Below are 27,418 nucleotides of genomic sequence, written 5' to 3'. Positions count from 1 at the left end.
ATGACTGGAAGTGGGACTAGGAAGCATTTTCACATGAGGTTTAAACTGATCTTAGCATCTTCCATGCCTGTATTATGAATGTACATTGAAAGAAGCAGCATTTGATTTTTCTCTCTCCTGCATTAACATTTACATATCTCCTGCATTAACATTTACACACATGTACAAGAGGTACTTTAAGCATCATGCTTGAAAGTCATAAATCAGCCTCTGGTGTGGTGGTGGAGGAAGGCGATCAGGAGGCTGCAAGACCAAAAATACTTCCTGATCAATGGGATCTCCTTGATGATGTCAAAAGAATGCAATGAACTACTTTACAAATGGCAGAAAAGGAGCGATGTGCCTAACTTCCTGCCCCAAAATCTAACAGAGGAACAACATTCAACCAGTGCTTCTTAAAGGGTACTGGCAAAAGCATGGCTTGAATCGCTCAGTCCGTTTCCACTGATCCCCCCCAAGACCCTCTGCTGTTCACGAGGGTCCCCCCAACCACAGCCAGGAAGAACATTTCAGTGGGTTGCAATGTGAGGGCCAGGCAGGAAGGTCCTCCTGTGTGAACTCTGTTATATTTGAAGATCTCGAGGAATCCAAGTCACTGAATACTGAAGTCAGGCAGCTATCAGAAGCCCAGCACATAATAGAGTTGCCTATGCAGCCCGAGGAAAAATAGAAAAATAGAAAAAACAGCCCAAGTCTCAAGGCTGCTTCACACCCTGCCAGTGGTTAAGTGCACGGACTCTAATCTGGGAGAACCGGGTTTGATTCCCCACTCCTCCACTTGCACCTGCTGATGTGACCTTGGGTAAGTCACAAGCTCTGGCACAGCTGTCCTTGAAAAAGAGCAGTTTCTGCCAGAGTTCTCTCAGCCCCACCCACCTCACAGGGTGTCTGTTGTGGGGAGGGGGAGGGAAAGGAGTTTGTAAGCCGCTCTGAGACTCCAAGTGAAGGGCGGGGTATAAATCCAATCTCTTCTTCTTCTTATCCCAGGACATGTGAGCAACCAAGGGGCTGTATTATCCTGAATGTAGGAAAGACTGTACAGCATACGCAGCAAGAGAACCAAAGTGCTTGCCCTGGTCTAAGTGCAACTCTATTAGCAGGCCTTTTACACCTACTCACTGGAAAACTCAGATTAGACAGGCCCCAGTTACCAGCATGAGAGGCTACATGAGCTAGAGAGGGAGCATGCAAAATACACAAAAGCACATGAAACTGTCCAGATCAGAACACTGGTCTATCAAAGTCAGTGTTCTCTACTCAGACTGTCAGTGGATCACCAGGACCACAGGCAGAGGTCTTTCACATCACCTATTGTTTGATTATTTTTTTTTAAACTGCAGGTGCCAGAGATTGAACCCAGGACTTTCTGCACGCAGAGCGGATGCTTTACCACTGAACCAAGGCCCTCATGATGCACCAAGAGCTTTTGTTTCAAGCACCTAGAGTGAACACAGCTTTATCTAGCTGGTTAGTATAAAGCAAGCAGCTATTGTGCTTACCACTGCTGCCGAAACATCCACTGAAAAGGAGCCCCAGCTGAGAATGAGCGTGAACAGCCCACAGCACAGCATCCTGTGGACAAAAGGAAGACAACAAGAGCAAGGAAGTGAGATTTACTGGGAAGACAAGTCTAGGGACTAGAAATCCCACAGCTGCTACACCATTTATCACTTACCCTTCCAAGACGTAATCTTTGTCACACTAACTTTTACAACAACCTTCTGAGGCAGGTCACTAGTACACCCAGATGTGGGCCAGAAGCAGGAATTACCCCGGGCCACACACTGAGAGCACAGGAAAAGTAGGAGATTAACACAGGTTGCACAGTTCCAAGTCTAACTAACTGCGGTCAGTATTGTCTACTCAGACTGGCAGCAGCTCTCCAGGGCCTCAGGTAGAGATCTTTCACATCACCTACTGCCTGGTGTTTTTTAACTGGAGATGATGGGACTGAACCTGGGACCATCTACATACCAAGCAGATGCTCTGCCACTGGGCCATGGCCCCACACTGCTTGGATGCAGATGCAGTAATGCAAAGGAAGAGAGGTTGCTAAGAAGAAAGGAGAACACCAGGCCAAACAATCTGGTGATACAGTTGAAACAGAGCAATAGGTATGGAGAGAAAGGCTTATGTTATTCCATTTTTGCAGTCTCTGGCAGAACCGGCACTGAGATGAACCCCAGTTCCCTGGTGTTCGGGTGTGTGTGTCATAACGCATTTTAGAAAGCCAAGATATGAAGCATGAAATTGCTCCATATAGACCACCTAGGTAAGAATACATTTCTTCTTGGAACAGCAAAATAGGGAAGTCCCACACTCAAGCCCTTGTCTGGAACAGATAACACTGTCTCCAGTTCCACGTAATGTCAAACACTTGGGTCCTATGCACATAGCTATGCCAAACTCCCAATGCAATAGCAGGGAATACTTACGTAATAAGTAGACATTTTGAGTGCTTAGCCAGCCCCAGACAAGCAATAAGGCAAATCACCAAATCTAGGATGAAGAGCAAGAGGTAGGAGAGCCACCTGGGGAGAAAGGAAGCTGGTAAGATCCACACAGACCTGTAGGAATCCTAGACATCAGTGCATTGCACTGATGGCAGCCAGTAGAGGGCATATCAGCCCCCAAGATAGATAATAATAAACCAGAAGCATTGTTCCTCAGTACCACTGGATTAGTTCCACAGCATTTCTACGGATTTCCCCAAATATGCATGTGTGAACAGTCACACCTCTTATAAAGATCTGCTGACATATCAATGGAGAAAGTGGGGATTACAGCATTCAAGTGGACTGCATGTGAACGACTGTGGTTGCATTATAAATTGAAGAACCAGCTGGGTTTTCATTTATACTAGAAAATCCCAGTTTCCCTTTCAAATTACACCATTCCTGAGCATTTTACAATATATACCACAGAAAGAAACACCAATGATTTTGGGCAGGGGCATGTTTTTGTGGATGCCATTAGTATGTGAAAATGCAGTGTGTATCAGGCCACAGGGATTTATTTGTGTGTGTGTGGGGGGGGGGGAGCACAATTTTCACTGCAGACATATATATGGACTAGGAATAAGGCCCATTGTGGAAATAAATACAACGAGCTCTAGAAAGAGGCTCTGGGTGGGTGCCCTGGCCTTAGGCACTCAGCATCTATTTTCTGTGGCAACCTCAGCAGCGTATAATGACACAGAGTCCACCGTTTTCTCCAAGAGAACTGCCATCTGAAGAGCACTTGTAATTCTGAGTGATCCCCAGCCCTCACCTGGAGATTGGCAACAATGGTTCCCCAGGAGGAAATGACTGGTTTGGAGGGTGGCGTCTATGGCATTGTACCTTTCTGAGGTCCTGTTGTTGTTCAGTCGCACAGTCGAGTCCGACTATTTGCGACCCCATGGACCACATCATGCTAGGCCTCCATCGTGCTCCGGAGTTTGCTTAATTTCATGTTCGTTGCATCAATAACACACAATAACCATCTCATCCTTTGCCATCCTTCTTTGACCTTCAATCTTTCCCAGCATCAGGGTCTTCTCCAGTGAGTGCTCCCTTCTCATTTGGTGGCCAAAGTATCTGAGCTTCAGCTTCATTATCTGGCCTTCCAGGGAACAGTTAGGGTTGATTTCTTTTAGGATTGACTGATTTGATCTCCTTGCATTCCAAGGGACTCTCAAGAGTCTTCTCCAGCACCATAATTCAAAAGAATCTATTCTTTGGCACTCGGCCTTCCTTATAGTCCTTCCTGAGGTCCTACCCCTCATCAAACCCCACCCTCTCCAGGCTCCACCCCTCAAATCTCCAGAAATTTCCCAACCTGGAATTGGCAACCCTATCTCCTTCCCAGCCAACCATCAACCGACCTTTATCTGCCTTTCGGACGTCAGCATTCCATCTCCTCCCCTCTCCCAGCAGCCTCTGCCTAGGAAAAGAAAGGTCTTTCTCTACAGTGGGGACCAAAGCTGCTCACATCATTCTCCTCTCCCCCTTTCGATCTGCACAACAACCCTGTGAGGTAGGTTAGGCTAAAAGTCTGTAGTGGTCTGAAATCACCCAATCAACTTCCACAACAAGAACCTGGGTCTGACATACCCTGCTCTGAAGTGCTAACTGCTACCCCACACTGGCTGTCCTAGTTGACGGCCAGTTTGGAGTAGTGGTTAGGAGCGTGGATTCTAATCTGGGAGAACTGGGTTTGATTCCCCACTCCTCCACATGCAGCTGCTGGTGTGACCTTGGGTCAGTCATTAGTTCTTTCAGAGCTGTTCTCTCAAGGGCAGTTCTCAAAAGAGCTCTCTCAGCCCCACCTACCTCACAGGGCATCTGTTAGAGGAGGGGGGAGGGATTGTAAGCTACTCTGATACTCCTTTGGGTAGTGAAGGGTGGGGTATAAATCCAATTGCTTCTTCTTTTTCTTCTTCTTCTAAATATTTAATTTAAATATTAAAAAATAGAGGGGCTGCTGGAGGTGAAGAGGAGCAAGCAGCCAGGCCTAGTTGTCATGCAACTCAGGTATCATCAAGTCACCCATTTTGGCAGTTTATTCTATCAGGGAATAGTGGCCAGGCTGGCAGAGGGCGGGGGAGAGGAGCGGACCCTGCACCCACCCAATGGCACGCAAGTACTCGAGTGGCGGTTGATGGGCAAATGGCTGATGGAGCGCACAGCACAGCTAATGGGAGAGCTGGAAAGTACCAGTATGTTAGGTTGTTATATATATCAGATGCTCTGAAGTTCTAGTCCTCATTGTGCAGAAAAAAATACCCAGCTTGAAAACATACAGTTACAAGTTCCTCTTTTCTTTCTTCATCATTAAAAAATGATACAATTATACAGAATCTTGTACTAGGTTGTGTACCCTGTTCATGATGTGGGGAATGCAGTGCAGAAGGGACAAACAGCAACTGCTATATCCAGTTAGAATGTATTCAAGATAAGGTGGTAACAACCAATGTTCCCTCTAATTTCCCCCCCTCACTGAGCAGAGCAGTTCACATCCTGAGCAGAACATACCGGTAACTGCTGTAATCTTAAAATGGGCAATAGCTAGTGCAAGACCGTGAGCAACTCCAGATCGCTGCTGAGCAGAGCTTCCTGTGTTAATGAGCAGCTGCTCATGCACACAGCTTAGAGAGAACACTGGTAACAACCCTGTCTGCATCTTTCTGAACCAAGATTTCCCACACTCAGCCTTGTTACTTCAAGATGTGGTCCAGAACAATTTACAGTGGCAGCCTAGAATGATACAACCCTTCCCACTTCACTCTTCAGCCAATTTGGTACAGTGGTTAAGAGCAGCAGACTCTAATCTGCAGAACCGGGTTTGATTCCCCACTGCTCTGCATGCAGCCAGCTGGGTGACCTTGTGTCCCAGCCAGCCAGCAGGCAAAGCAGGCACCAGAGCAGGAAAAAACAATGCCAGAGTAGCCCAGAAAGTGAAGTCAAAGCCGGTCCAAGGGTCATTAATCCCCTGGTGCAGACAGGTCCAAGACACAGAATCAGAGGGCAGTCCAGATAGCAAAGTCCGAGGTCAGTCTGAAGATCACAGGGTGCAAGGCAGGAGCTGTGGTCGCTAGGTTCACAGATGTGTGACATGTTGCTTCCACAGCTTGAAGGCATGCCAGCTTGGCTTAAATAAGCCTTTCACAACAAGCTGATTTACACGAAAATTTCTGCAATCACTCAGGGCTGCTATCAGCCAAACGCTGGTGTTGAACCAAGAGACACGCACTGCGCCTTTGCTCTGTAAGTTGGAGGCGAGCTCACTCCCGGAGTTATTCTACTAATGAGGAGAAATAAGAAGACTCTTCCTCTGATAGCTGTGCTTCATCATTCCTTCCAGTGGTCTGCCTGGAGGAGTCAGAGTCCGCTGTCGGCAATGAATCTTGGCGATCCTGTCTCTCCTCGGCTGCTTCAGCTGCTTCTTGTGATCCGGACCCAGGTTCTGTGACACTTGAGGAGTCTTCCTCCAGGCTGATTTCCGACTGGTCAAGCTGGCCCAGGAGACCTTGTGTCAGTCACAGTTCTCTCAGAGCTGTACTCTCAAGAACAGCTCTCTCAGAGCTCTCTCAGCCCCACCTACCTCACAGGGTGTCTGTTGCAGAGAGAGGAATGGAAGGAGATGGTAAGCTGCTCTGAGACGCTGAGTGAAGGGTGGGATATAAATCCAACTCTTTTTCTACTCAGACTGGCAGCAGCTCTCCAGGGTCTCAGGCAGAGAAAGGTCTTCCTGAATACCTGCAATCTGAACTTCTTCAACTGGAGATGCTGGGGATTGGACCTACAGACTTCTGCATGCAAAGCAGGAGCTCTGTCACTGAGCCACAGCTTTCCCCCCATCTCCATAGGTAAGGGAGTACTTCCCTGGCATGGAGCTTGAGAAATGAGGCAATCGTTGCCTACTGTGTTCTTGGATATAAGAAGCTGTTCTATACCCAGACTGGTACTTCAGTGTTGTCTATTCTGACTGGCAGTGGCTCCCCAAGGCCGTTCCCAGTATCTCCAAGCAAAATCATTTGGAGGACTGAACCTGGACTTTAAGCATACCAAACATGTGCCCCATCACCACTGGGCCCCAGTTCCTGCACTTTAGTAGTCTGAATACTTCTTTGCTCTTCCCATAAACAGCAGAAGCAAATTATGCTGCTCACATGCTTAAAGAACATATAGCAGAATATTAATTCTTTCCTCAACAAGGTATCTGAATTACTTTGGTGTAGGGCTTCTGTTTAAAACAGAGCATATGTAGCTCTGGGTATTATCACTAGCTATCTTTAGGGGCTCCTCGGTTATTTTAGCACAAGGTGCCCCTTTGCTCTGAAGGGGCAGTTGTCGCCATGATATACCACAGCTTGCATCATACTATATGTGTGAGTGACACGCAGGCAAGCCGTGTCTCTGTGGCATGTGAGCAAATTCTCCCTCCCAGTTGCTGGTGGCTTTATAGCCCTGCTGCCCTTCAGATGCTGCTGTGCTCTGCTTTTGCTCACAGCGAGTGGGTTTCTGCTTCATTAACACTATAGAGGGGAAGAAGGGTCTTCCTCTTTTAATGACTGCCCAGAGTCAGGAAGGACCCAATTAAAATTCTGTTGCTGCAGCCATGAGCTGGGTGCAAGCAGGATGTGGCTTGGAGTCCACCTTTATTGCTCTCCAGGGGAAGCGGCTAAATTTGGAAGAAAAAGGTTACTGCTGTGTGGGGGGGAGCACTTCAGCATTTTAGGCCCCCCCCACTAGTATATTCCAACTGAGAGGGGTAAACTATGGGGGGGGCAGCACTCAAGCCCCCGGGATTTCCCGGAAGGGGCAGTGCCCCCCATGCTGCCACATAGCATCATGAAGCTGCTTAGGCTTAAACTGTGCAGTCTCATCCTCTCCTCTCATAAAGAGGCTGCCAACTCTACTTTCTTTCTCTGGGACTTTAGGACATTTACTTGTCAACCAGGAGTAACCAGGAGTCAACCCCTTCACTGCCTTACTGTATTTTTTTCCTTGGGATCTTTGGAAGTTCTGCTTAAAGCCCCTACTTTCAACCTGTGGATCATCAAAACAGACAATGTGCTGAAAGTTAAGGTGATTTTGGTATCCTGGGAGTTGTAGCTTTAGAGAGGAAATATTGAAGGACATGGGAATATTTTTTGTCTTTGTCCATGGGTGTTGTGGGGCAGGGGGAGAAAAGGCCTGTGGCTTAAATACTGAGACTTGCAGCTTTAGAGAAAAAGAAATGGAAGATATGGGAATAGCTTTTTTTTTTTGGTCTCTGTGCATCTGTACAGGGGGGGGGGGTGGAGACAAAGTTGGTTCATCAAATATAGAAAGTGAGGGGATTCTGCTGTCCTGGAAAAATTAGTCTGGTGGCATGATAGAACCATCAGGTGACCACTTTCCTCTGCAAACTCTTGTAATGCCAACATGGCCTTGGAGAAGTATTGGTTGCATCCCTCAGCCTTTAGGCAGGCAGAAGGCCACCACATTGTCTTTCTTCACTCAACTTTAATAAACAGTTTTTGACATGTTCTATCATATCATGACCCTTCACTGATGTCAGTTGATTCTGTCATGCTTCAGACTCCTCCTTCCTTAATTATTTGGTTATTTACCCAGCTTTATTGCACTTTTGTTTATCTTCACTGTAGAATCAGGTGGGTTGTCATGTTGGTCTGAAGCAGTAGAACAAAGTTTGAGTCCAGTGGCACCTTTAAGACCAGCAGAGTTTTATTCAAGGTATAAACTTTCATGTGCACGCACACTTATTTGTATCTGAAGAAGTGTGCGTGCACACAAAAGTTTATACCTTGAATAAAACTTTGTTGGTCTTAAAGGTGCCACTGGACTCAGACTTTGTTCTTCACTGTAGAAGAGAGGCTAGAACATCTGACTTCTCTCATAACCCATTATCTCTAACACTCAAAGTTGTTCAAGTCCCTGACAGAGAATCACACCTGATTTATGATATCAGGCCTCTCTTTGCTCAAGTCTACCCCCTCCCTCATTCTCTATCCGTCAGAATACATATGAGGAAAACGATTTCCTTTTTGTCCATTGCAGATAAAGCAATGAGCTCTGATTCATGAAATCCTAAGCTGGAGTAACTGTTGTTAGTTTTTAAGGTGCTACTGGACATCTATTTTGTTTCATCAGCCTTGCCTCACCAGAGTTCTTAGATAGACAACCCTGACATTCTCCAGGAAAGTAGCTCTCCGCAATCTGCTGAGGGAGTTCTGGGGTTCTACGGTCACCTGCATACAGCACATTTTTTTAAAGTAATAAAGCTTCCAACTGGAACTATGAAAGCTTTCAAATCGTATGTTAAAAGGAATTGTTGTTGTTGATATGTAACCAAGCATTACAAATGCCCACCTAGGATTCCTCTGCTTTAAAACCAACCAACCAGCAAGCAAGCAAGATTCTAGATCCCAACACAATGGTTCAACAGCTACTTTGTACTCAACAAAATCCCTAGAGGAAAACAGCTCCAGGACCAATGCCCTGTGATAGTGAGGGACTGATTATGCAGTCTGCACATCCCATCTGAGCTCTGTATTGAACTCTAGCCATTGTTTACACAAACAGAAAACAGGACAGGCTAATGCTTCCCACATTGCCTGGACTGTAATAAAAAAGCACTGAAATTACATGCCTAGAAACAGAAAGCTGCCTAGATCAGCCTTTGAAAACATGGTGGACATCATCTGTCTCTGACCCACTAGTAAACCTTTCATATGAATCCTCATTTACACAAAATGCCTCCCCCAAAGTTCTTCTTTGTGTCAATTGCAATTACATTTCTCTTTTGTATTAAAACCTCCTTTAACATTATTTAATATTAAAAACCTCTTAGCTAGTACCATCTTTTGGCTGAGATTAATAGCCAAGGGTGATTCTCCACATTTCTTAGGCCGATATACCAGGTGATGCAGCATTTTCTATATTGCCAGCTTCCATTTAATTCATAGCAGATCCTCAAAGGTTAAGGCTAGGAACTAAGGTTGCCAACTCCTGCTTGGGAAACTCCTGGAAATTTAGGCATGGTGCCTGGGAATGTTGGTGTTTGAGGATGAAAAGAACTCAGAGGGGATGGTATACCATAGAATTCACCCTCCCTTCCAGGGGAACTGATCTCTGTAGTCTTCAGATCAGTTGTAATCCTGGGAGAACTCCAGGCCCCGCTGTGAGGTTGGTAACCCAGCTGGAAACAGTGACTCCCTGATTGTGCACACCAAAAGCCACCAGTTGAATGCCAGAACCTTTTAACTCCAGAGCTCTGAGAGATTCAAACTTGTACAATGAAAGGAAAAGAGCAGGCCAATCTATTGGACAGGTTAATCAATTTAAATACTTGAGAAACCAGTTTGATGCATTTCTCACATGGAAATTACATTTGAACCTGCTGAAGAATACAGCCAGGGTCACAAACCAACCTTTGTATGGTGCGGAAATTTGGATCAATGCTGTCTCTGAGAGAATGGATCATATTCAGTACGATTTTTTCCTATGCTTATTGGCAACTCCCAAATGTGTCTTGAGCATAGTGCTGAGAGCTGAATTGAGTGAATTATCGATGGAGGCTAAGGCATGGATAAAAGCATTCCTCCTGAAAGTTAAGATCTTAACATCCGAGGGAGGGCCTATCATGGCCGGACCACCCATAGACAATTTTAGACGTTTGCCTGGAGCGCCCCATATGGGGAGTGCCGGCGCTGCACTGGCCTCCCACCCCGCCCTGCCCCTCCCTCACCTTACCAAAAGATTGTGCATGTGCTGCCTCCTCTGCTCACCCTGTACGCCTGTGTGCTCCTCAGTCACCATAGCCGCTGCCAAGCACGTGCTGCACACACTGCACGCAGCTCCCGCCCGCCGTCTCAGGCTACGGGCCGCCCCTTCCTGGGCCGCCCCTTCCTGGGCTGCCGAGCGCAGAGGCGCCCCCCCCCCCCAGTCCCACCCTCCGCTGTTCTTGGCCACCGGTAAGGGAAGGAAGGAAGTTGCCCCACCAAGGCGCCGGCAGGCCCATCTGGCGAGGCAACCCACGGACGAAGAAGAAGAGGAGAGATTGGATTTATACCCCGTCCTTCACTTCCCGAAGGCGTCTCAGAGCGGCTTACAAAGTCCTTTCCCTTCCCCTCCCCACAACAGACACCCTGTGAGGTAGGTGGGGCTGAGAGAGCTCTGACAGAAACTGCTCTTTTTCAAGGACAGCTCTTATCAGAACTACGGCTTGCCCAAGGTCATCCAGCCAGGTGCAAGTGGAGGAGTGGGGAATCAAACCCGGTTCTCCCAGATTAGAGTCCGCGCACCTAACCACTACACCAAACTGGCTCTCGGCAAGGTGGTTCACAGACTTTGATGCTGGATTAACATGAGAAGCCTGCCGTTTCGCCAGAACCTCCCTGCATTTTTGTCCTGGGTCCCTTGAACTGGTGAAATGCTCTCTGAGGGTTAAAGAGACAGAGAGAGAATCTGCTGTCCTAGAGAGGTAATTGGGAGCGGCATGGGGGAAAGCCATTTCCTGCCCCTCTTACAGAGTCAGCTTTCAGTTTCCCAGGGGTTGCTGCTTGCATGGCTTGATGGGATTTGTGGTGAGTTCAAAGGTGTCTGGAGGGGGGAAATTATGGGTTGGGGCCGCAATGCTAAAGCAGAGAGAAAGGAGGGGGGGATGCAGCAGGGCGTGAAAAAGAGCACCCCCCCAATCCTATCCTGAACCTGGGAGAGCCCCTCGGCCCCTCTCCGCAGAACATGATCTGAACGGGTTGCTTCAAGCTCCAGAGACACATTTAGGAAGGAAGGAGAGGCAGTGGAAGGAGGGAAGTGTTTCGCTTTGTGGGTGGCTAACAGTGCGGTCCTAAGCAAAAGAAAGGCAAAGACAAGGGAGAATTAAGGGGCCAATGAAAGACAGCTGTAGCTTTGGTCTTCAGGGTAAGACCTTCATAGTCTTTGGGTGTGAGTTGGGACAGAACACTATGTTGGGGGTTAGGAGCAGAAAGGAAATGGACAAGCCTCAGAATTTGGAAGCTCATGGTCTGTGGGGCTTACGGTATATACGAGCCAGATCCTGACAAATGCCCAGAAGAAGGAGGCATACCAGGTATGACTGTTCTTAATACTGGTTCTTAACAGCCTTGCCCAATATATGTACAGACGTATGTACTACTGAGGTCAATAGGGACTATTGTCAAGAAAAAGTATGTTTGAAAATTGGTGGGCGGGGGGGGGGGGGGGGGGGCGCCAGAAGGGTAGCCTCGCCTAGTGTGCAAAAAAACCTGGCACCGGCCCTGGGGCCTACTCTACTTGGACTTGTACAGGCAGATGCACATAATAGCCAGTGGGATCATTTATTGGAAAAGAAAATGAAATGTCTAGGAATAACAAATGATATGGTTAAGATTACAACCAAAGAAATAAACAGGCTAATTAAAATGCTTGTTAAGAAATTGGATATTAATAGCACATCTGCCAGAGCCCATAGGGTATGCTTGGTATCTTATTTGGGTACTGCCCTTCCAATGCAACTGCTGAAGTATTTTTATCATTTGACAATACCAAAACTCAGAAGAGCTTTTACTTTGGCAAGGTTGAATGCCCTTCCTTTGGTGGTCAAACAGAACATATAGATGCTCATATGACAAAGTTGAAGCTACTGAACTATTGAATCATAGCGTTGGAAGGGACAACCAGGGTCTTCTAATCCAACCCACCCCCCCCCCCCGGCACAATGCAGGAAATACCTCCCCCCACGCACACCCCCAGTGACCCCATCTCCATGCCCAGAAGATGATAAGAAAACCTCCAGGATCTCTGGCCAAACTGGCCTTTATTTAAAAATATTAAAATGCTTAAAGAGGAATTTGGTTGAAGTGGTTATTATTGGATATAAATTATTCTGTTACTCTTTCTGTGGCAAAATTTATGGGACAATAATTAAATATTAGAAGAATAATATTATGTAAGGCACTATTTTATTTTATATTTTCTGCTCAAGGCTATTGCTGCACTATTTTATTTTATATTTTCTGCTCAAGGCTATTGCTGCATGAGCAGTACTTTACACACACACACACACACACACACACACAGAGCATGAAAGTTTAAAATAGGATTCAGGCAAAAGGGGTCAAGAAGGTTGGTGTCAATCACTCAGAATCAACCTCTTTAATGCCCCATTACCTCTGTGACGGCCACTCTCACTTACCTGTAATACTCCACAGAGCTGACTTCAGTAGTCACCTGGGACAGGTGTACAGTAACATCCTCCCAGACAGGGAGCCCTGAGAGCTGCAAGACAATGTTGCCTGCCATCTGCTGCATGAACTTGAGGGTCTGCACATAATCACCCTGAGTGGCAAAGATCTCATTCAGTCGAGCCATGTGCTGCTCCAACGTTACTTTCATCTGTCTAGTAGTGCCATAGACCTGTCATAAAAGGGTAATAACAGATTTATGAGAACTAATGGTCTGGTGTTCTTGCATATTCAGATTTTCTATTGGCAAAATGGGTAGCCAACATCAACTTGACCATCCTTCCATCTTGACAGGACAAAGGGATTCCTCCAGTTATTATAAGCAACAAACAGACAGATCCCCCTGTATTTTGGCTGGTCTCTCTTGGGCACCTAAAATTGTGTTTCTGTTTTTTAGATGCAAAGTAAGTATTACCTGCCTGTATTCTACACTCAAAATATTCCAAGAAGGAAGTTAAAATCGTCACTTAACATATAAATCCACTAAAAGAATAGACAAAGTATATTTTTGTACCACTTAAACTGCCTGTTGTGTGACAGAAAATGGTTAAAGCAGAAAAATGGTTAAATTAATGTATGCCAATTCATCTTGAGTAGATACTCAAAGCAAAGCAGCCCTTTCCAGTCTAAAAGCGGTCTTCTATTGTAATGTGACAGCAACTCACATGCTGCAAAAAATTAAAATAATTGGAAAATTATGTTTTCTCAGCCCAGAACTAGTGCCAAACCATCTTAGCCTACTCCCACAGCATACAAGAAATGAAACACCATTCAAATAACATACATGCAAAGAGTCCAATGGCACCTTTAAGACCAACAAAGTTATACTCAAGGTATAAGCTTTTGTGTGCACGCACATTGAAGAAGTATCTGAAGAAGTGTGTGTGCACATAAAAGCTTATACCTTGAATAAAACTTTGTTGGTCTTAAAGATGTCACTGAACTCAAACTTTGTTTTGCTGCCTCACCTGATTTTACATACATGCAAACAGTTGAGATTAATGTTGTTGGCTGCCATTACTCACTAATGCTTGGGGTAATGAAGTATCAACACCATTACCTGAATGAACCAGTCCTTCCCTCCTTCCAGTGCTTTTTTTGCATCCTCATATTTTAACAGTTAGAATGCATCTGCTTTGTGAGCTGGTGGGTGGAAAGGAAGATTTTTTTGTTTTAAAGAAGAGCTAAATAAAACCTAGACATGCAACCATTAGGCTGTGAAATCAGGCAGGGCTGCTGAAGTACAGCTGCCAAGACGGACGTGTGTGTGTGTGTGTGTGTGTGTGTGTGGAAGAGTGGCTTTTTGTTTCCCTGCTGGGTCTAGAAGAGCTTTGTCCCAGGGCCTCTGCCTCCCTTCCAGGAAAGAAGGGGAACCAGTGACAGGAAAGCATGCTGGGAAACAAGTTCTGGGGAGCTAGTGAAGACTGAAGTGGGAAACTGGCAGCAACTAGTGGAGGAAGAATGCAGCAAAAAATGGTCACATCTCTCACACAATCTGGGGCAGATTCATCAGCCTCTCGTTTCCCTTCTAAAGGAAGGCCCAAGGGACTCCTGAGAGATGCCATAATTCAGAACTACCTCAGCTGGGAAAAGAGAGCAGAGCTTTCCCAGACAATCCTGCTTACTGACAACTAGGATGGCCACCAAGACAGCCTGCCCTGATGGCTCCACCTTCACTGACATGACTGTGATGATGACTGGGCCAAGTCCGATGCAAAGTGAAAGTTGTCAGTATGACCCACACCCTGCAAAGGCACAACATGACCCTGGTAATCTGTAGAAGACAAACAGCTGTTTCCCCAAAACAAGGGCGCTTTCACGCTAAATAACACACTTTCAATCCACTTTCTGTGCACTTTGCAACTGGAGTTTACTGTATAAAAAGGTAACATCCACTTGCAAACAATTGCTGAAGTGAATTGAAACTGCATTATTTAGCATGTGTGAACATCAGTCTGCAAGGATTTGCAGATTATAGTTGCTGAAGGAAGGGTGTACTGATGAGGTTTTCTGCTGGATTAGGTTGCTTGTGTTATTACACACTGAGTGCAATTGTTCAGAAGAATAATTAATTAACAAAAAAAGGGGGATTGGCTCCAAGCTAACTTTCTCACTAACAGAAGGCACTTCCATCAGCAGAACAGAACCTTCCTATTCTCCCCCCCCCCCCTCCAAGCAGTCCATTGTTCTCAAAATGTTGCTCCTGGGCAACAGGGGACCTGCAGGAATGGTATGTGAAAAAACATCAGGGGTCTGCAGAAGGCAGGGGGAATGGGCAGAAATTATACCTCCCCTTCTGTTAGGGGAAAAGTTAGATTGGATCCAACCCAATGTGCCCAGAAGATTATGTTTACATAAACTGATGGTCACATCCAGATGTGATGAGATGGACAAGATATGCACATCTGAAGGACAGCAATTCTCTCTGGTCCAGGAGGATTTTGGTTACGTGGACAGCGGAGACTGAGACTGTCCGAGGCCAGCTTCCATACCCCACTTAATCCCCCTTCTCACTGGGCAAGCCACAAACAACCCAGTGCCCTGAGGGCCCTTACTTAGAGAAGGAGACAGCAGGGAACCCGGGAGTAGTGGCCAGCTTGGGGGGGGGGGGCGCAGTGACAGGCCTCAACCAAGTAGTGGCCCTCATCACTGCTAGAGAGGAGGCTGGAGACCTGGACAGCCCAGTGGCGGCCTGCAGGGGTGAAGTCCAGCATCTGGGAAGGGCCAAGGTATGAAAAAGATGGAGAATGGAGGCTGGGTCTGACACCAGGAGGAAGAGCAAAGGACAGACAGCCCTGAGAGTGGAGTGGATCCGCTCTCCTTTTATCACTTCCAGGAAGAGGCAGGGCCGAATCTTGATTGGAGCCAAGGTCCAAGGGTGGAGCCAAGGATGGTACATAAGGGAGGCTGCCAAGCAAGGTTTGAGGAAGAACCCAGTGGAGTGTATAGGGCCAGAGAGTGAGAGATGACAGAGGTGTGCTTACGATGAGGGGGGGGGGGAGGAAGGAAGAGGATCTGGGTGCCTGAAACCTTCTCTTTCTCAGGCCGGTAGGAAGGGAGAGAAAGGGAATGCTGGAGAAGGGAGAGAAAGGCATTCTAAACATGCCTGGGTTCCCTGCCCGATTTTCTGGATTCCCTGCCTGATTTTCCCTGTTCCCTGCCGTCCCCTCCACGGGCTGACTGGAAAAGGGAAGGGGAGGCAGGCAGACATGCCCCCCCTTTCCCCTGAGCCTCTCTGCTTTTGCAGAGAAACTCGGGGGAGTGGGGGGGGGGATTTAAATGCCTTTCTTTTCCCATCTGGGGAAGGCAGAGAAAGGCATTCTAAACATGCCTGGGTTCCCTGCCCAATCTTCTCCAGGTGCCCCGCAGCCATGGGCCATCTGGAGATCAGGCAGGAAACCCAGGCATCCTTGCATGCCTGCCCTTTGCAAGGGGGTGTGGCATATGCAAATGAGTTATGCAAATGAGCTCATGCACCTCTTTTTTTTTTTTAACGAAATGTCCCCTGAGTATATTTAACAAGATAACTGAGACCTTAAATCAAATATTTAGATATCTGTAACCACAGAAGAATTTTTACCTTTTTAAGATACAATGCCTTACCTTCAGCTATATTAGAGGCCAGATTTACTAGATCACTGTTGTATATATGGGATGGGAACTCATGAAATGTTGGAATACGTAATTTTCAATTGTAGTTTGTATCATAACATTAGGGAAGTTCTGGTTAAGCCTATTGTTAACTCCCACCCAGGTTGCTGGCAGGTAATAATCAAAAGCTGACTAGGACGGTTGCCAAATTTGGTTGGTTGGCATACCAAACTAGGAAAGAAATAAAGAAGTATGGATAGGCCTACATTTATTTTTAACCTTTGATCTTAATATTATTTTTTACCATTTCTGTACTTTAAACTTTTTAGATTCCTGTTTATAATTTTAGATATTATTATATTTTATAATTTCACTGTTCTTTTACCTGTTATTTACTTGCCTCTTACTGTATTGTTTGCTGGTCTATTACTGTAATAAATTGAGAACTGAATGTTAGGTGAGGGGACTAGGGCTTCCCAGAAGAGGTGCGAAGGGGGGAAATGACAACAGGATTGTGTAAGAGAGCCAAGATTCCTTTTTCTGAACTCTGTTGAGAAGCCATTTTTCTCCCTTGGTTAAGTTTCATCTGCACTCCTACGTCAGAGAATGCAACCCAGCTGCAGCACTGATGTCAGAAAGAGAAGTATCATCATCAGCTTTGCTCACAATATTGATTGAAGGACCAGAAATCACAAGTGCCTTTGCACTCCCCACTCCTTCTCATCTCTGTCTCACATAGAATAAAAGTTGTTCACTGAAGAGGCACAAACTCCTCAAGTGAAGACAGCCTGTGTAGGAGAGAGGTCAAATTTCTGACAACATGGTGGTAATAAAAAGGCTTCAACAACTAATTGTGGTGTATTCAATCTTACAATGTATGTATGTGAACTCACTCATTGAATCACCATGTGAAGCTTTCATCCTGGGCTAGGATCCTAATCCTTCAATTGTAATTGGTAGCCCAGGAAGAGCCGACCAATCACCAACAGCCAGTTCCAAGAGCGGGAACTATTGTGATCGGACTTTATCCCTGCAACCTCATAGGTTGGTGTTTTGTATAGTAGGTGTGGTTACATTAGCCGGGAGAGTTTAAAAGCAGAACAGCTTCAATGCTAAAGTTGTTCTGGCTATTCATGTTGATCTGTTCGGAGTTGAGTTACGAGTTGCTGAATAAAGCTGATCTTTTGCTGAAATCACTCTATGACTCTTTGTTAAGTAACCGACTTAACACTAATGCTTCACTTTTTTGCCAAGAAGATTCATAACAATTGATGCTTCTTCTGCTGCCGCCAAATTCAGTTCTTCCACAGATTCTGTGGGCCCCAGATAAAGACAAACCTTTCACAAACCAACCCTGTAAATTTCTTACCAGTGAATCAATCCCTGAGAAAGTGTGATTAGCATTATCAAGGGCATAGATCAGCTGATAAACCCCATCATTGGTTTCGCTGTTGCCATAGAAACCAATGCCAACAGCAGCACTAGGGGAAAAAAAAGAGAAATGTGCATTAGAATGAATATAAATATTGGGTTGTTGTTTGTTTGTTTTTAAATAGTGAAGAACTCTATCAAAGTTCAGACTGATAAATCTGCCCAAAGGGGAATGGGAAGATTCTCTCAAATGAATGTATCTAATTATAACGTGTGTATATGTGATGCGTACAGACCAGAAAGGCACATAACAGGATCCCTGCATATTTGCCAGTGCTTAAGGATGTGCATGAAAAGTCAGTTTTGAGAAGGGAGAAGTGCATGCTCCTCTCAGTACTAACAGGAAACAGGGGCTATGTATGTATGCTACCAATAAACACTGGCAGCAGGGGCAGCAGCATGCTGTACACGTTGAAAGTTGGGCTCCAAAGGGGGAATTAGGACTCAAGGAGTATCCAATGGTATCCCCCCCCAAGGAATTCCACCTTCCTCTTTGCTGTAAGCCTTCTTTTCCCCTTCCTCCATATATGTGGCAAAATAAACATGTGTGATATTCACATGATAGTGTTAAGGTGGCTGTCTCCCCACATGTGCACCCTTGCATTGCTTGTAACACGGCCCCAAGAAAGTAACTCCAAACAGTGGAAAACAAAGTCAAGCAATGTGAAACAAGTGTAAGGTAGGAATGCTTGGAGCCCATTTTACTGAAGGCTTCAAACTGACCTGTTGAAGAAAACAGTGTTTAAATCATAGATTCCAAAAAGAGTTGCTTGCTAGTTCAATAGTATTTGTGCAACAATCATCACACTCTTTAAGATATTATTTGTTCAGAGGTGGAACCCCTGCCCTTACCACCTTGGCTGGAAGTGTCCCAGGGCCAGCCGCAGCAAGAAAGAGTTCTGCAGGAGCCCAATTCAGCTGGGGAGGCTGCAGCGTACTGTGAGAGCAAAGGGAGCAGCCCAGCAACACACCAAGGCCTGAAGGATCCCGGGGGTGTGGTGAGAACAAAGGAGGCAGAGTGGGATCCAGGCCAATATGGGGAAGGTCCAGACAGGGAGAGCACCTGGAGGCATCGGAAAAGGGGACTGAGCCTGAGAATGGGCTGGAAGCAAGCTCCTTTAGAGGAGGCCGGGGGTGGGGTGGGGTGGAGGACAGTGCACCCAGACCCAGGAGGAAGCTCCACTGGCCCTGGCTCCTGACAGTCTACAGGGCCTAGCCCCTGGACTGGAGGGAGGAGAAGCAGGTGATGTTCCTCCCACAGGGAACCCTTCAAAAGGCAGGAAGGGCCAAGGAGGAAAAGCCTGGCCACTCCCTGGACTGCAGGACGGAAAGGATGCAACCAAGCCTGGAGAGAGGGAGCAGGGTGGAAGCGACCCCCCCCCCTCCTCGTGGCCCATCTGAGGCCCTCCTAAGACCCTGCTAGAGAACAAGGGAACCCCGGAGGATGCTACAGCTCTGGTCTCTCTTCATGTGCCAGAGGAATCGGACACTGTTGCCTCTTGAAAAGAGATTTTTGAATAACTTTTGACCTTGTAGAAGAGTAACATAAAATGGTGTGTCTTGGTAATGAAAAATGAAAACAAGGAGTCTTGGGGTACCTTAAACATTTACTGTGGCCACAGCCCAACCTCCTATCCATACAAGGGTTGTAATGAGAAAACGGGGAGACAAGGAAGAAGACAGAAAAGGGCAGAATAAAAGGCTCAGAAATGGAACAGATAAGTGAACCACACATCACTATGCAAAGCACAAATGGAAACACGATCCACTAAAAAGAAAACAGAGACAGTGAATAATCCAGTGGGAGTGGGTCACTCCCAACTGCTGATGAATTGGTAAAGCCAGATCAAACACAGAGAGGGGGACAATACCTTTTCGTAGTGAGCTACTCATTCCCAGCCTGTGCTGAACCCACATCTGACAGCATCAAACCTGTATGAACATTCCAACTCAGCAGCCTCTCTCTGAAGATATTTTAAGTATAGCAATTTCCAAGTCTGTCACAGAAAAGTTGATGTGTGGGGTCACGTATGCTAACAGCGATTTGCTCTCATTTAGTTTTATACTTTGGCATGTAGGTCATGGCTAAGTGACATACCAATGAAGAGCAATAAACTATTACTATGATTGCAAGATCACTCAGTTGCTTCCATGAGGGCTGGTGGCCAGTCAATGCGACTACTGAATGACAGAAATAGTAAATATAGGTTTCCTTACAACTCATTTTAAATGTACATTGTTAAATGTTGCTTCCCAAGTTGCTTCCAGCATCACAGAGTTGTCTCCAAACATGACAACCTTGCTGAATTCTACCCTTCAGAGACATATGGTAAAGCCATACCATGCAAAACTAGGTTTGCCAACCTCCAGGTGGGGCCCAGAGATCTCCCAGATTCACACCTGATCTCCAGATGAGAGATCAGTTCTCCTGGAGAAAATGGTTGCTTTGGAGGATGAACTCTGTTGGCATTACACCCTGCTGAGGTCCCTGTCCTCCCCAAACCCTGCACTTCACCCACCCAAATATCCACGAATTCCCCAATCTGGAGTTGACAACCCTATACAGAACCCAAGTGTAGTATTAGCATACATAAGTACTAGGGAACCAGTTGGAGGCCATGCTTCATCCTTTGATGAGCATAGCAAGGACTGATACATTAAAACTAGTACTGCACTTACGAAGTAGATTAATGTACAGACATAGACGTCTTTGCATGGACACTGTGATGCTTGTCTGTCACATTTTTTTACTGTGTCCTTCCTCCAAGGAGCTCAGTGTGCTATACAAGTTCTCCCCTCCTCCATTTTATCCTCAGAAACACCATGGGAGTTAGGTTAGGCTGAGAAAGAAGGACTACTGCAAGATCACTCTCTCAGTGAGCCTCATGACAGACTGGGAATTTGAATTTGAGTTTTCCTGATCCTAGTCCAGTGCTTTGGCTCCCTCTGTTACAACCCTCCGTGTGCAAATCAACACATGTATGGATGTTCCAGTGAGACATGTATGTGTGCAATCATTACATCGGGCATGCAGGTTTCAGACTTTGTAGGTAGGAGAATAAAAATGTTTGAAGTGTGTCTGTGTGAAAGTGCGGACACCGCAATACTGGAAATGGAAGAACGCCAGAGAGAATGTATTTAGGTGTCCTGTTAGTGAGATCTGATTTGAAAGTACTCGGTAGAACAGAGAAGATAACTTTATTCTGTGGGTGTTCAAACCACTGGAAGCTGGGAGGGTGTTTAAATCACTGGAGCTGACAAGTAACGGATTATTCTGTATTTTAAAAAGCCTCCTTTTAGCGGGTTTAACCCATTTTCTCATGTGAACAAGACTGACTGGAAAGAGTTCAGGGACTGACCGGAAAGAGTTCACGGACTGACCATTATGGCTTGTGGGAAGAGGAGAGCTACAGTTTTGACCTCCTAGGTGAAGGGCAAAAGGACTACTCCATGAAGGAAATTCTGTTCTACCTGATCCAAAACATTTGTGCTCAAGTGACATGAAGCATCTTGTTCCACTCTCTCTCTCTCTCTCCAATTTTAGGGTTAAAAAGGATGCAGCAAGCCAGCCACACAAAGAATTGCAAGCCAGTTTCCTCCCAAATGCTGAGAGATTTAGGGCAAAAGGCGTCCCAGACTAAGTAGATTATGAGGAGAATCTGTCGAAAGAAATACTGCTCTGGATTAAAGCTGTTGCTCCTTGGTTAAGCCTCAAGAGAAGGCATGCAACCAGAGTAAAGAATTCCAGGGACTCCAGAAAGTCCAAGAGAGGAAATGGAAATATATCCCCTTCTTTTTAAAAAGCACTGTGGCAAGGAAACTCTCTTTGAAAAAGGACTCTACAAAATGTCTTCGTGTCTCAGGGTTACTACATTATTAAAGGAAACAGCAGTGGGTAATTGAAAGATGGCAACCCTCCCTTCACACAAACTATTTTAAACATCACACACACAATGACTCCAATCTTTCACAGTGTATTAATACATTCAGAGTAATTAACTTGCTCCAATTTTGTACTGTTGTTACCATGAAATGAAATCCCCTTTTTGCATATAAGCATACTGTTGAAAGGATGGGGGAAATCTACCATTTTACAGTGAGCAAAGCAAGATAGTTTCAGGGTATTAAAGGGAAATTAATCCACATTAAGTGACGTTGAGGTGCATCCAGACACATTCATATTAACATATCTCCTTTATTAAGAGAAAAGGCTGTGATGTATTGTTCTTTCTGAAACTTTTCTTCCTGTTGAATCTCAGTTCAGTAACAATGACTATTATTTATTTTATTTAACATATGGCAGAGTTACACACAGGAAGCATAAAATAATATAAAATATGTAACCAAGCTGATACGAGTATGCAGACCGATTGAGCACTCCCACTAAATCAGGGGAGTCAAACATGCAGCCTGGGGGCTAGATCAGGCCCCGGAGGGCTTCTATCAGGCCCGCAGTGGAACTGGCTGTCTTCTGCTTCTTCTTCCAGTTCTGCTGCTGCTGCATCATCATAGGTTTGCAGCTTACAGATACACACCTGAACAGCACACTCAAGATTGCAACAGCACAGACATTTTGATTTAATAATTCAGAGCAAGAGGTGTCAATTATGAGATATTGTTAAATAAACAAAATATTGCAAGAGTGCTAATGTTTTAAGCATATTTTTATTTTAAGTAAAAAAAGACCTTTTGTATTTGTGTCATTTATAAAGTTTATACCTTCACTACCTGGCATTACATTTTATGACATACATGGGCCGGCCCAACAAGGTCTCATTTATGTCAGATCCGGCCCTCATAACAAATCAGTTCGACACCCCGTCCTAAATACTAATATGTAAATTTTCAATCCACTCATTCAAAGCTGAGGAGAGTTCAAAGAGCTCAAATCAATTGAGTCCAAAGAGTTTAAATCAATTGAAAGGACTGAGGAAATACTGACTAGGGACCTCGAAATTTTGGCTGATTACTACCATAAGTGACGGCTTATCCCAAGTCCAGGAAAAACAGAATGCTCCTGTTCCCATCTCAAAAACAATTTTGCCAACCGTGAACTGAGTAACAATGACTATGGAATTTGGAACTGGTTTTAAACTCAGAAGCTGACATACATCTGACATTGAGGATCTTCTGATCCACTGAGAGTAAAATAGGCAGAAAGCAAATGTCTACACTGCCTTAATAGCAGCACAGGGTCCATGACTTGAGGATCTGTTTGGGCTCGGTACTATGGTGCATTTTAACTTGTTCATTAATGATCTGGAGTTGGGAATAAGCAGTGAAGTGGCTAAGTTTGTGGATGACACTAAGTTGTTCAGGGTGGTGAGAACCAGGGAGGACTCTGAGGAGTTCCAGAGGGATCTGTCAAGACTGGGCAAGTGGGCATCAATGTGACAAATTTATTTATTCATTCATTAGATTTTTATCCCATCCTCCTCGCTGTGGCAGGCTCAGAGGTTCAACATGGGCAACTGAAAAGTAATGCACATTGGAACCAAAAATCGTAACTATAAATATACACTGATGATGTCTGAACTGGTGACAACTGACCAGGAGAGAGATCTTGGGAGTCATGGTAGATAACTCACCGAAGATGTTGACTCATTGTGTGACTGCAATAAAAAAGACAAACGCTATGCTGGGGATCAACCACTACTATAATGCCCCTGTATAAATCTATGGTGTGGCCTCACTTGGAATACTGTGTACAGTTCTGGTTACTGCACCTCAAAAAAGATATTGTAGCACTGGAGAAGGTACAGAAAAGGGCACCTAAAATGATTAAGGGGATGAAACACCTTCCCTATGAAGAAAGGTTAAAGAGGTTAGAGCTCTTTAGCTTGGAGAAACTATGACAGAGGGGTGACATGATAGAGGTTTACAAAATTATGCATGGGATAGAGAAGGTAGAGAAAGAAGTACTTTTCTCCCTTTCTCACAATACAAGAACTCATGGCCACTCAATTAAATTAATGAACAGTAGGCTTAGAACAAATAAAAGGAAGTACTTCTTCACCCAAAGAGAAATTAACACGTGGAATTCACCGCTGCAGGAAGTGGTGGTGGCTACAAGAAGAGACAGCTTCAATCGGGGACTGCATATGGAGCAGAGGTCCATCAGTGGCTATTTAGCCACAAAGTATACATGGAACACTATGTCTGGGGCAGTGATGCTCCATATTCTTGGGGGGTAACAGTGAGAGGGTTTCTGGAGTTCTGGCCCCACTGGTGGATCTCCTGATGGCATCTGATTTTTGGCCACTGTGCGACACATAGTGTTGGATTGCATGGACCACTGTCCTGATCCAACACAGCTCCTTATGATTTTGCCAGTAGTTTTTATGCCTACTAGAAAGGGGGAAAGGTCCTGTCACTCATACTAAAATGAAAGAGAATTCAAGTCTTCTGGAAAACTAGACCAAAGACAGGCTAACACTAGAAGCGCCACTCACTAACACAAGTTCAATGCAAAGGAGGCTAGATTTGAGAGCCAGCATGATGAATTGGTTAGACTGTTGGACTAGAATCTGGGAGGCTCAGGTCTGAATCTCTGTTCTGCCATGGAAGTTTGTTGGGTGACCTTTGGCCACTCACACACACTCAGCCTCACCTACCTCACAGAGCTGTTGTTGTGAAGATAAAAGTACAGAACAGAATGATGTAAGTCATTTTGATTCCCTGCTGGGAAGAAAAGCGGGCTATAAATGATTTTTTTAAAAACCCTTTTTTCATATCTAATATACAAATACATACTCTTGCTACACTGGCCCATTAAAGTGATTTCTAAGGCTTAAGGGTGCTTAAGTTTTCACAAGAGTGGACAGAAATTTCCACTGATTCCCCTGTCCCACTACTTTACCCCAAACTATCCTTAAAGACCACTGATCCCCTGGAACAATTTCAGGGGGCTCAGTGTATTGGGGGGAGGGATTGGCAGAAATCAGCACCCCTTCTTCCAAAACTTTAAATGGCCTTAAGTCATCAGAACTGCATGGCTGGATACAGGCCATTATATTCTAGATTTGTCTCTGACTGCCACAAAGAATGTATTGTGCTGTTATGAGAGAGATCTGAATGTACAAAGCTGCCTTATAAACAAGTGAAGATCTTTACATCCTTCTTACTCATTATTCTCTATTTTCAGGGAACGCATTCAAAAGAAAGGTCTTTCCTAGAGATGTGAAGGCCTGGGGGGAAAAAAACAGAAAAATTCTGAAGCAAAAGTTTCTCCTTCCCCCCCTTTTTTTGAAACCCCCCCCCTTTTTTTCCAACTGAAAAATTGGAAATTTTGGAGAGTACTAAAAACCCTATTCAATATTTTCTCTTCTAGAACGAGTGAAATGTTTTTAAAGACCAAGTGGGCATGCTGTGGACATATATAGCAAATCCAATATGCATTTCTGCACCTAGAAGGATGCAAAATCTTCATGAGTAGAGCAAGCACGGGTTTCATTGCTTCTCAACTGTTGCATGTAGGGATGGGCACAAACCAGCTCATGAAGTAACGTTTGTCACAAATTTTGGCAGGTTTGGTGTTTGCAAAGATATGTTTATGGAAGAGTGCCTGGCACAAACAGTTCATGAACTTTGGTGCTGTTCATGGCGGTTCGTGAACAACTACATTACCAGACAGTCTCTGTTCAATTAAACTGTTTACAAAACTCCAAGGCAATGAGGGGCAGCATTCCACAGCCTTTGAAACACCAATAGGAGCCCTCCAAAGCTTAACAGGCACTACCGGCTGCCAATAACAGAGTTTCCATTCTGCTCTATGGGATCAGAATGCTATATATACACTCAGCTCCACACCCTCTCCTCTGTTGGCTGTTCACACTTACAAAGAGAGGCAGGGGACTTGTTAAAAGCGGACTAGCAGAGCACTTTTCCTCCTGATTGTGATTCCTCTCCCCTGCTAGGGTTTGGGGGTGTTAGATGGACTCAGGGCTTTGAGCCTCTCTGCTCATGCCAAGCAGAAGGGCTTAGGTAATGGGTTCCTTGGCTGAAGACCCACATTTTGATTGTGATTCGTCTCCCCTGCTGAGGCTTGGGGGTGTTAGGTGACAGGGCTCTGATTCACCCTGTCTCTCTGCTCATGCTGAATAGATGGGCTTATCTACTGGGTGCCTTGGCTGAGGACCCACATTTTATACCCTCCCACCCCTCCTGATTGTAAACTCCTCTGTGTCATGAGGGTAAAAGTGGATGCAAAGAGTGGGGGAAGACATCCTCCACCTCCCCCATGCCACAGGCCCCCGTCCCTGGGCATCAAACTCATCCTGCCAGCCCACTGGAGCCCTCCTCTAGCAGGGTATCATCAGGGACCTCAGAGCCTCCTTTCCCTGATCCATTCCTGGGGCTCCCCACAGAGGCAAAAAACTTGTTAGCACTGCCCAGAGACCAGCAGTTGCTAATACTGTGGAGTCTAGCTGTGATTCAGGGGGGGAACATCCTCCCCTTAAACACAACTCCCCGTAGCTGCTCCCACCTTGAGTACACCCCTCTGTGGCTCCTCCCAACCCAGCACCAGAAAGCAATTCTCCCTCCCAGCTTCTCCAATCTTGGGGCCCCGTTTCCAGCCCACACTTTGGAAATATTCTGCACCCTCTCCAGTGACCCCTGTGTGGTAAATTGACAGGTGTGCCATGCCTATGTCCAGAGGGGTGCAAATCCCCGCCTTGAAAGGGTGCACCCTGCTATGTTGCCACCGGAAGAAAGAGTGATGGCCAGTGGGAGGAAGAAGAGACTCACACCCTCTCAGCAGGGAGAAGCAGAGGGGGAGCAGGAGGCCCCTCCTAGAAAGGCTTCCCGCACTCAGGGTGCAATGGGTGGGACATCAAGGCAGGCCACCCTCCAGAGGTCATTTCCCTGGGGACGCCAACACTGCTATCCAGAAGTGCCTTGGAGGACCCAGGAAGTAGTCACTTGCCTTGTTGGTGAGATGATTGCTGTGGATGGCCAACCCTTCTCCCACATAGAGTACATAGCCTTTTGCTGGCTGCTGCAACACCTGGCTCCCTGGTACACTGTCCCCTCACAGAGGTCAATGAGCCAATGGGTCCTGCCCACCATGCACCACTCCACAATGGCAATAGTCAAGGGTGAGTTCTCCAGAGTGCAAGGCAGAACCGTGCACTTCACAGGAGACCTCTGAGGCAGCCAGCAGCACAGCCACCTCTCCCTCTCTGCCCACTAGTGGCAACCAGAAGTGTTTTTTGTGCCCCCCATAGGGGATTTTTTTATTGCTTTTTCTAAAAACTACAACGAAAATAGGGAAGGGACTACAATCTAAGAGAGAAAGTAAAGAAAACCCACTAAAAACCCAAGAGATGGTGATCATATATAATGCTTATAAAATTAGCTTCTAGCTTAAACTTTGGTTAAAGTTCAATCATGGTCTTCATTCTGTAATTGAAACAATATATAACAGCTGCACATTTGATTAAATAAAGAACAATGTAAGAAATAATTAATACTCATATGGCTTTCTAGAAACAATAACAACTCAGCATCTACCCTTTTTCTTTCTCAACTAGTAAGTTTTTTGGGGGGCTGCAGCCCCAAGATTCGAATCTGAGTCCTCGTCAGAAGATGCCACTTCTCCATCTTCGTCACTCTCCTTCGTACTGTCATCTTTATCTTTATCTTCTTCACCTGCTGGACTAT

General features: G+C 45.6%; 1 protein-coding gene across 1 annotated transcript in view; it reads right to left on the bottom strand.

The window, feature by feature from the left end:
* The window catches only part of LOC107116733 (protein tweety homolog 2-like), an 89,867-nt gene that overhangs the window by 12,881 nt on the left and 49,568 nt on the right, over positions 1 to 27,418 (bottom strand). Inside the window, exons 3-6 of the mRNA XM_015418714.1 lie at positions 17,694 to 17,805; positions 12,685 to 12,905; positions 2,436 to 2,531; positions 1,500 to 1,572 (exon numbers count right to left, since the gene is read on the bottom strand). Of these exons, the coding sequence (XP_015274200.1) occupies positions 1,500 to 1,572; positions 2,436 to 2,531; positions 12,685 to 12,905; positions 17,694 to 17,805 (502 nt within the window). The remainder of the gene's footprint in view (positions 1 to 1,499; positions 1,573 to 2,435; positions 2,532 to 12,684; positions 12,906 to 17,693; positions 17,806 to 27,418) is intronic.

The sequence above is a fragment of the Gekko japonicus genome, unplaced genomic scaffold, assembly GCF_001447785.1.
Source record: "Gekko japonicus isolate JY-2015 unplaced genomic scaffold, Gekko_japonicus_V1.1 scaffold704, whole genome shotgun sequence".
Taxonomy (NCBI): Eukaryota; Metazoa; Chordata; class Lepidosauria; order Squamata; family Gekkonidae; genus Gekko; species Gekko japonicus.
Note: the sequence above shows the minus strand (reverse complement) of the source record. Positions and strands in the feature narration are given on the sequence as shown.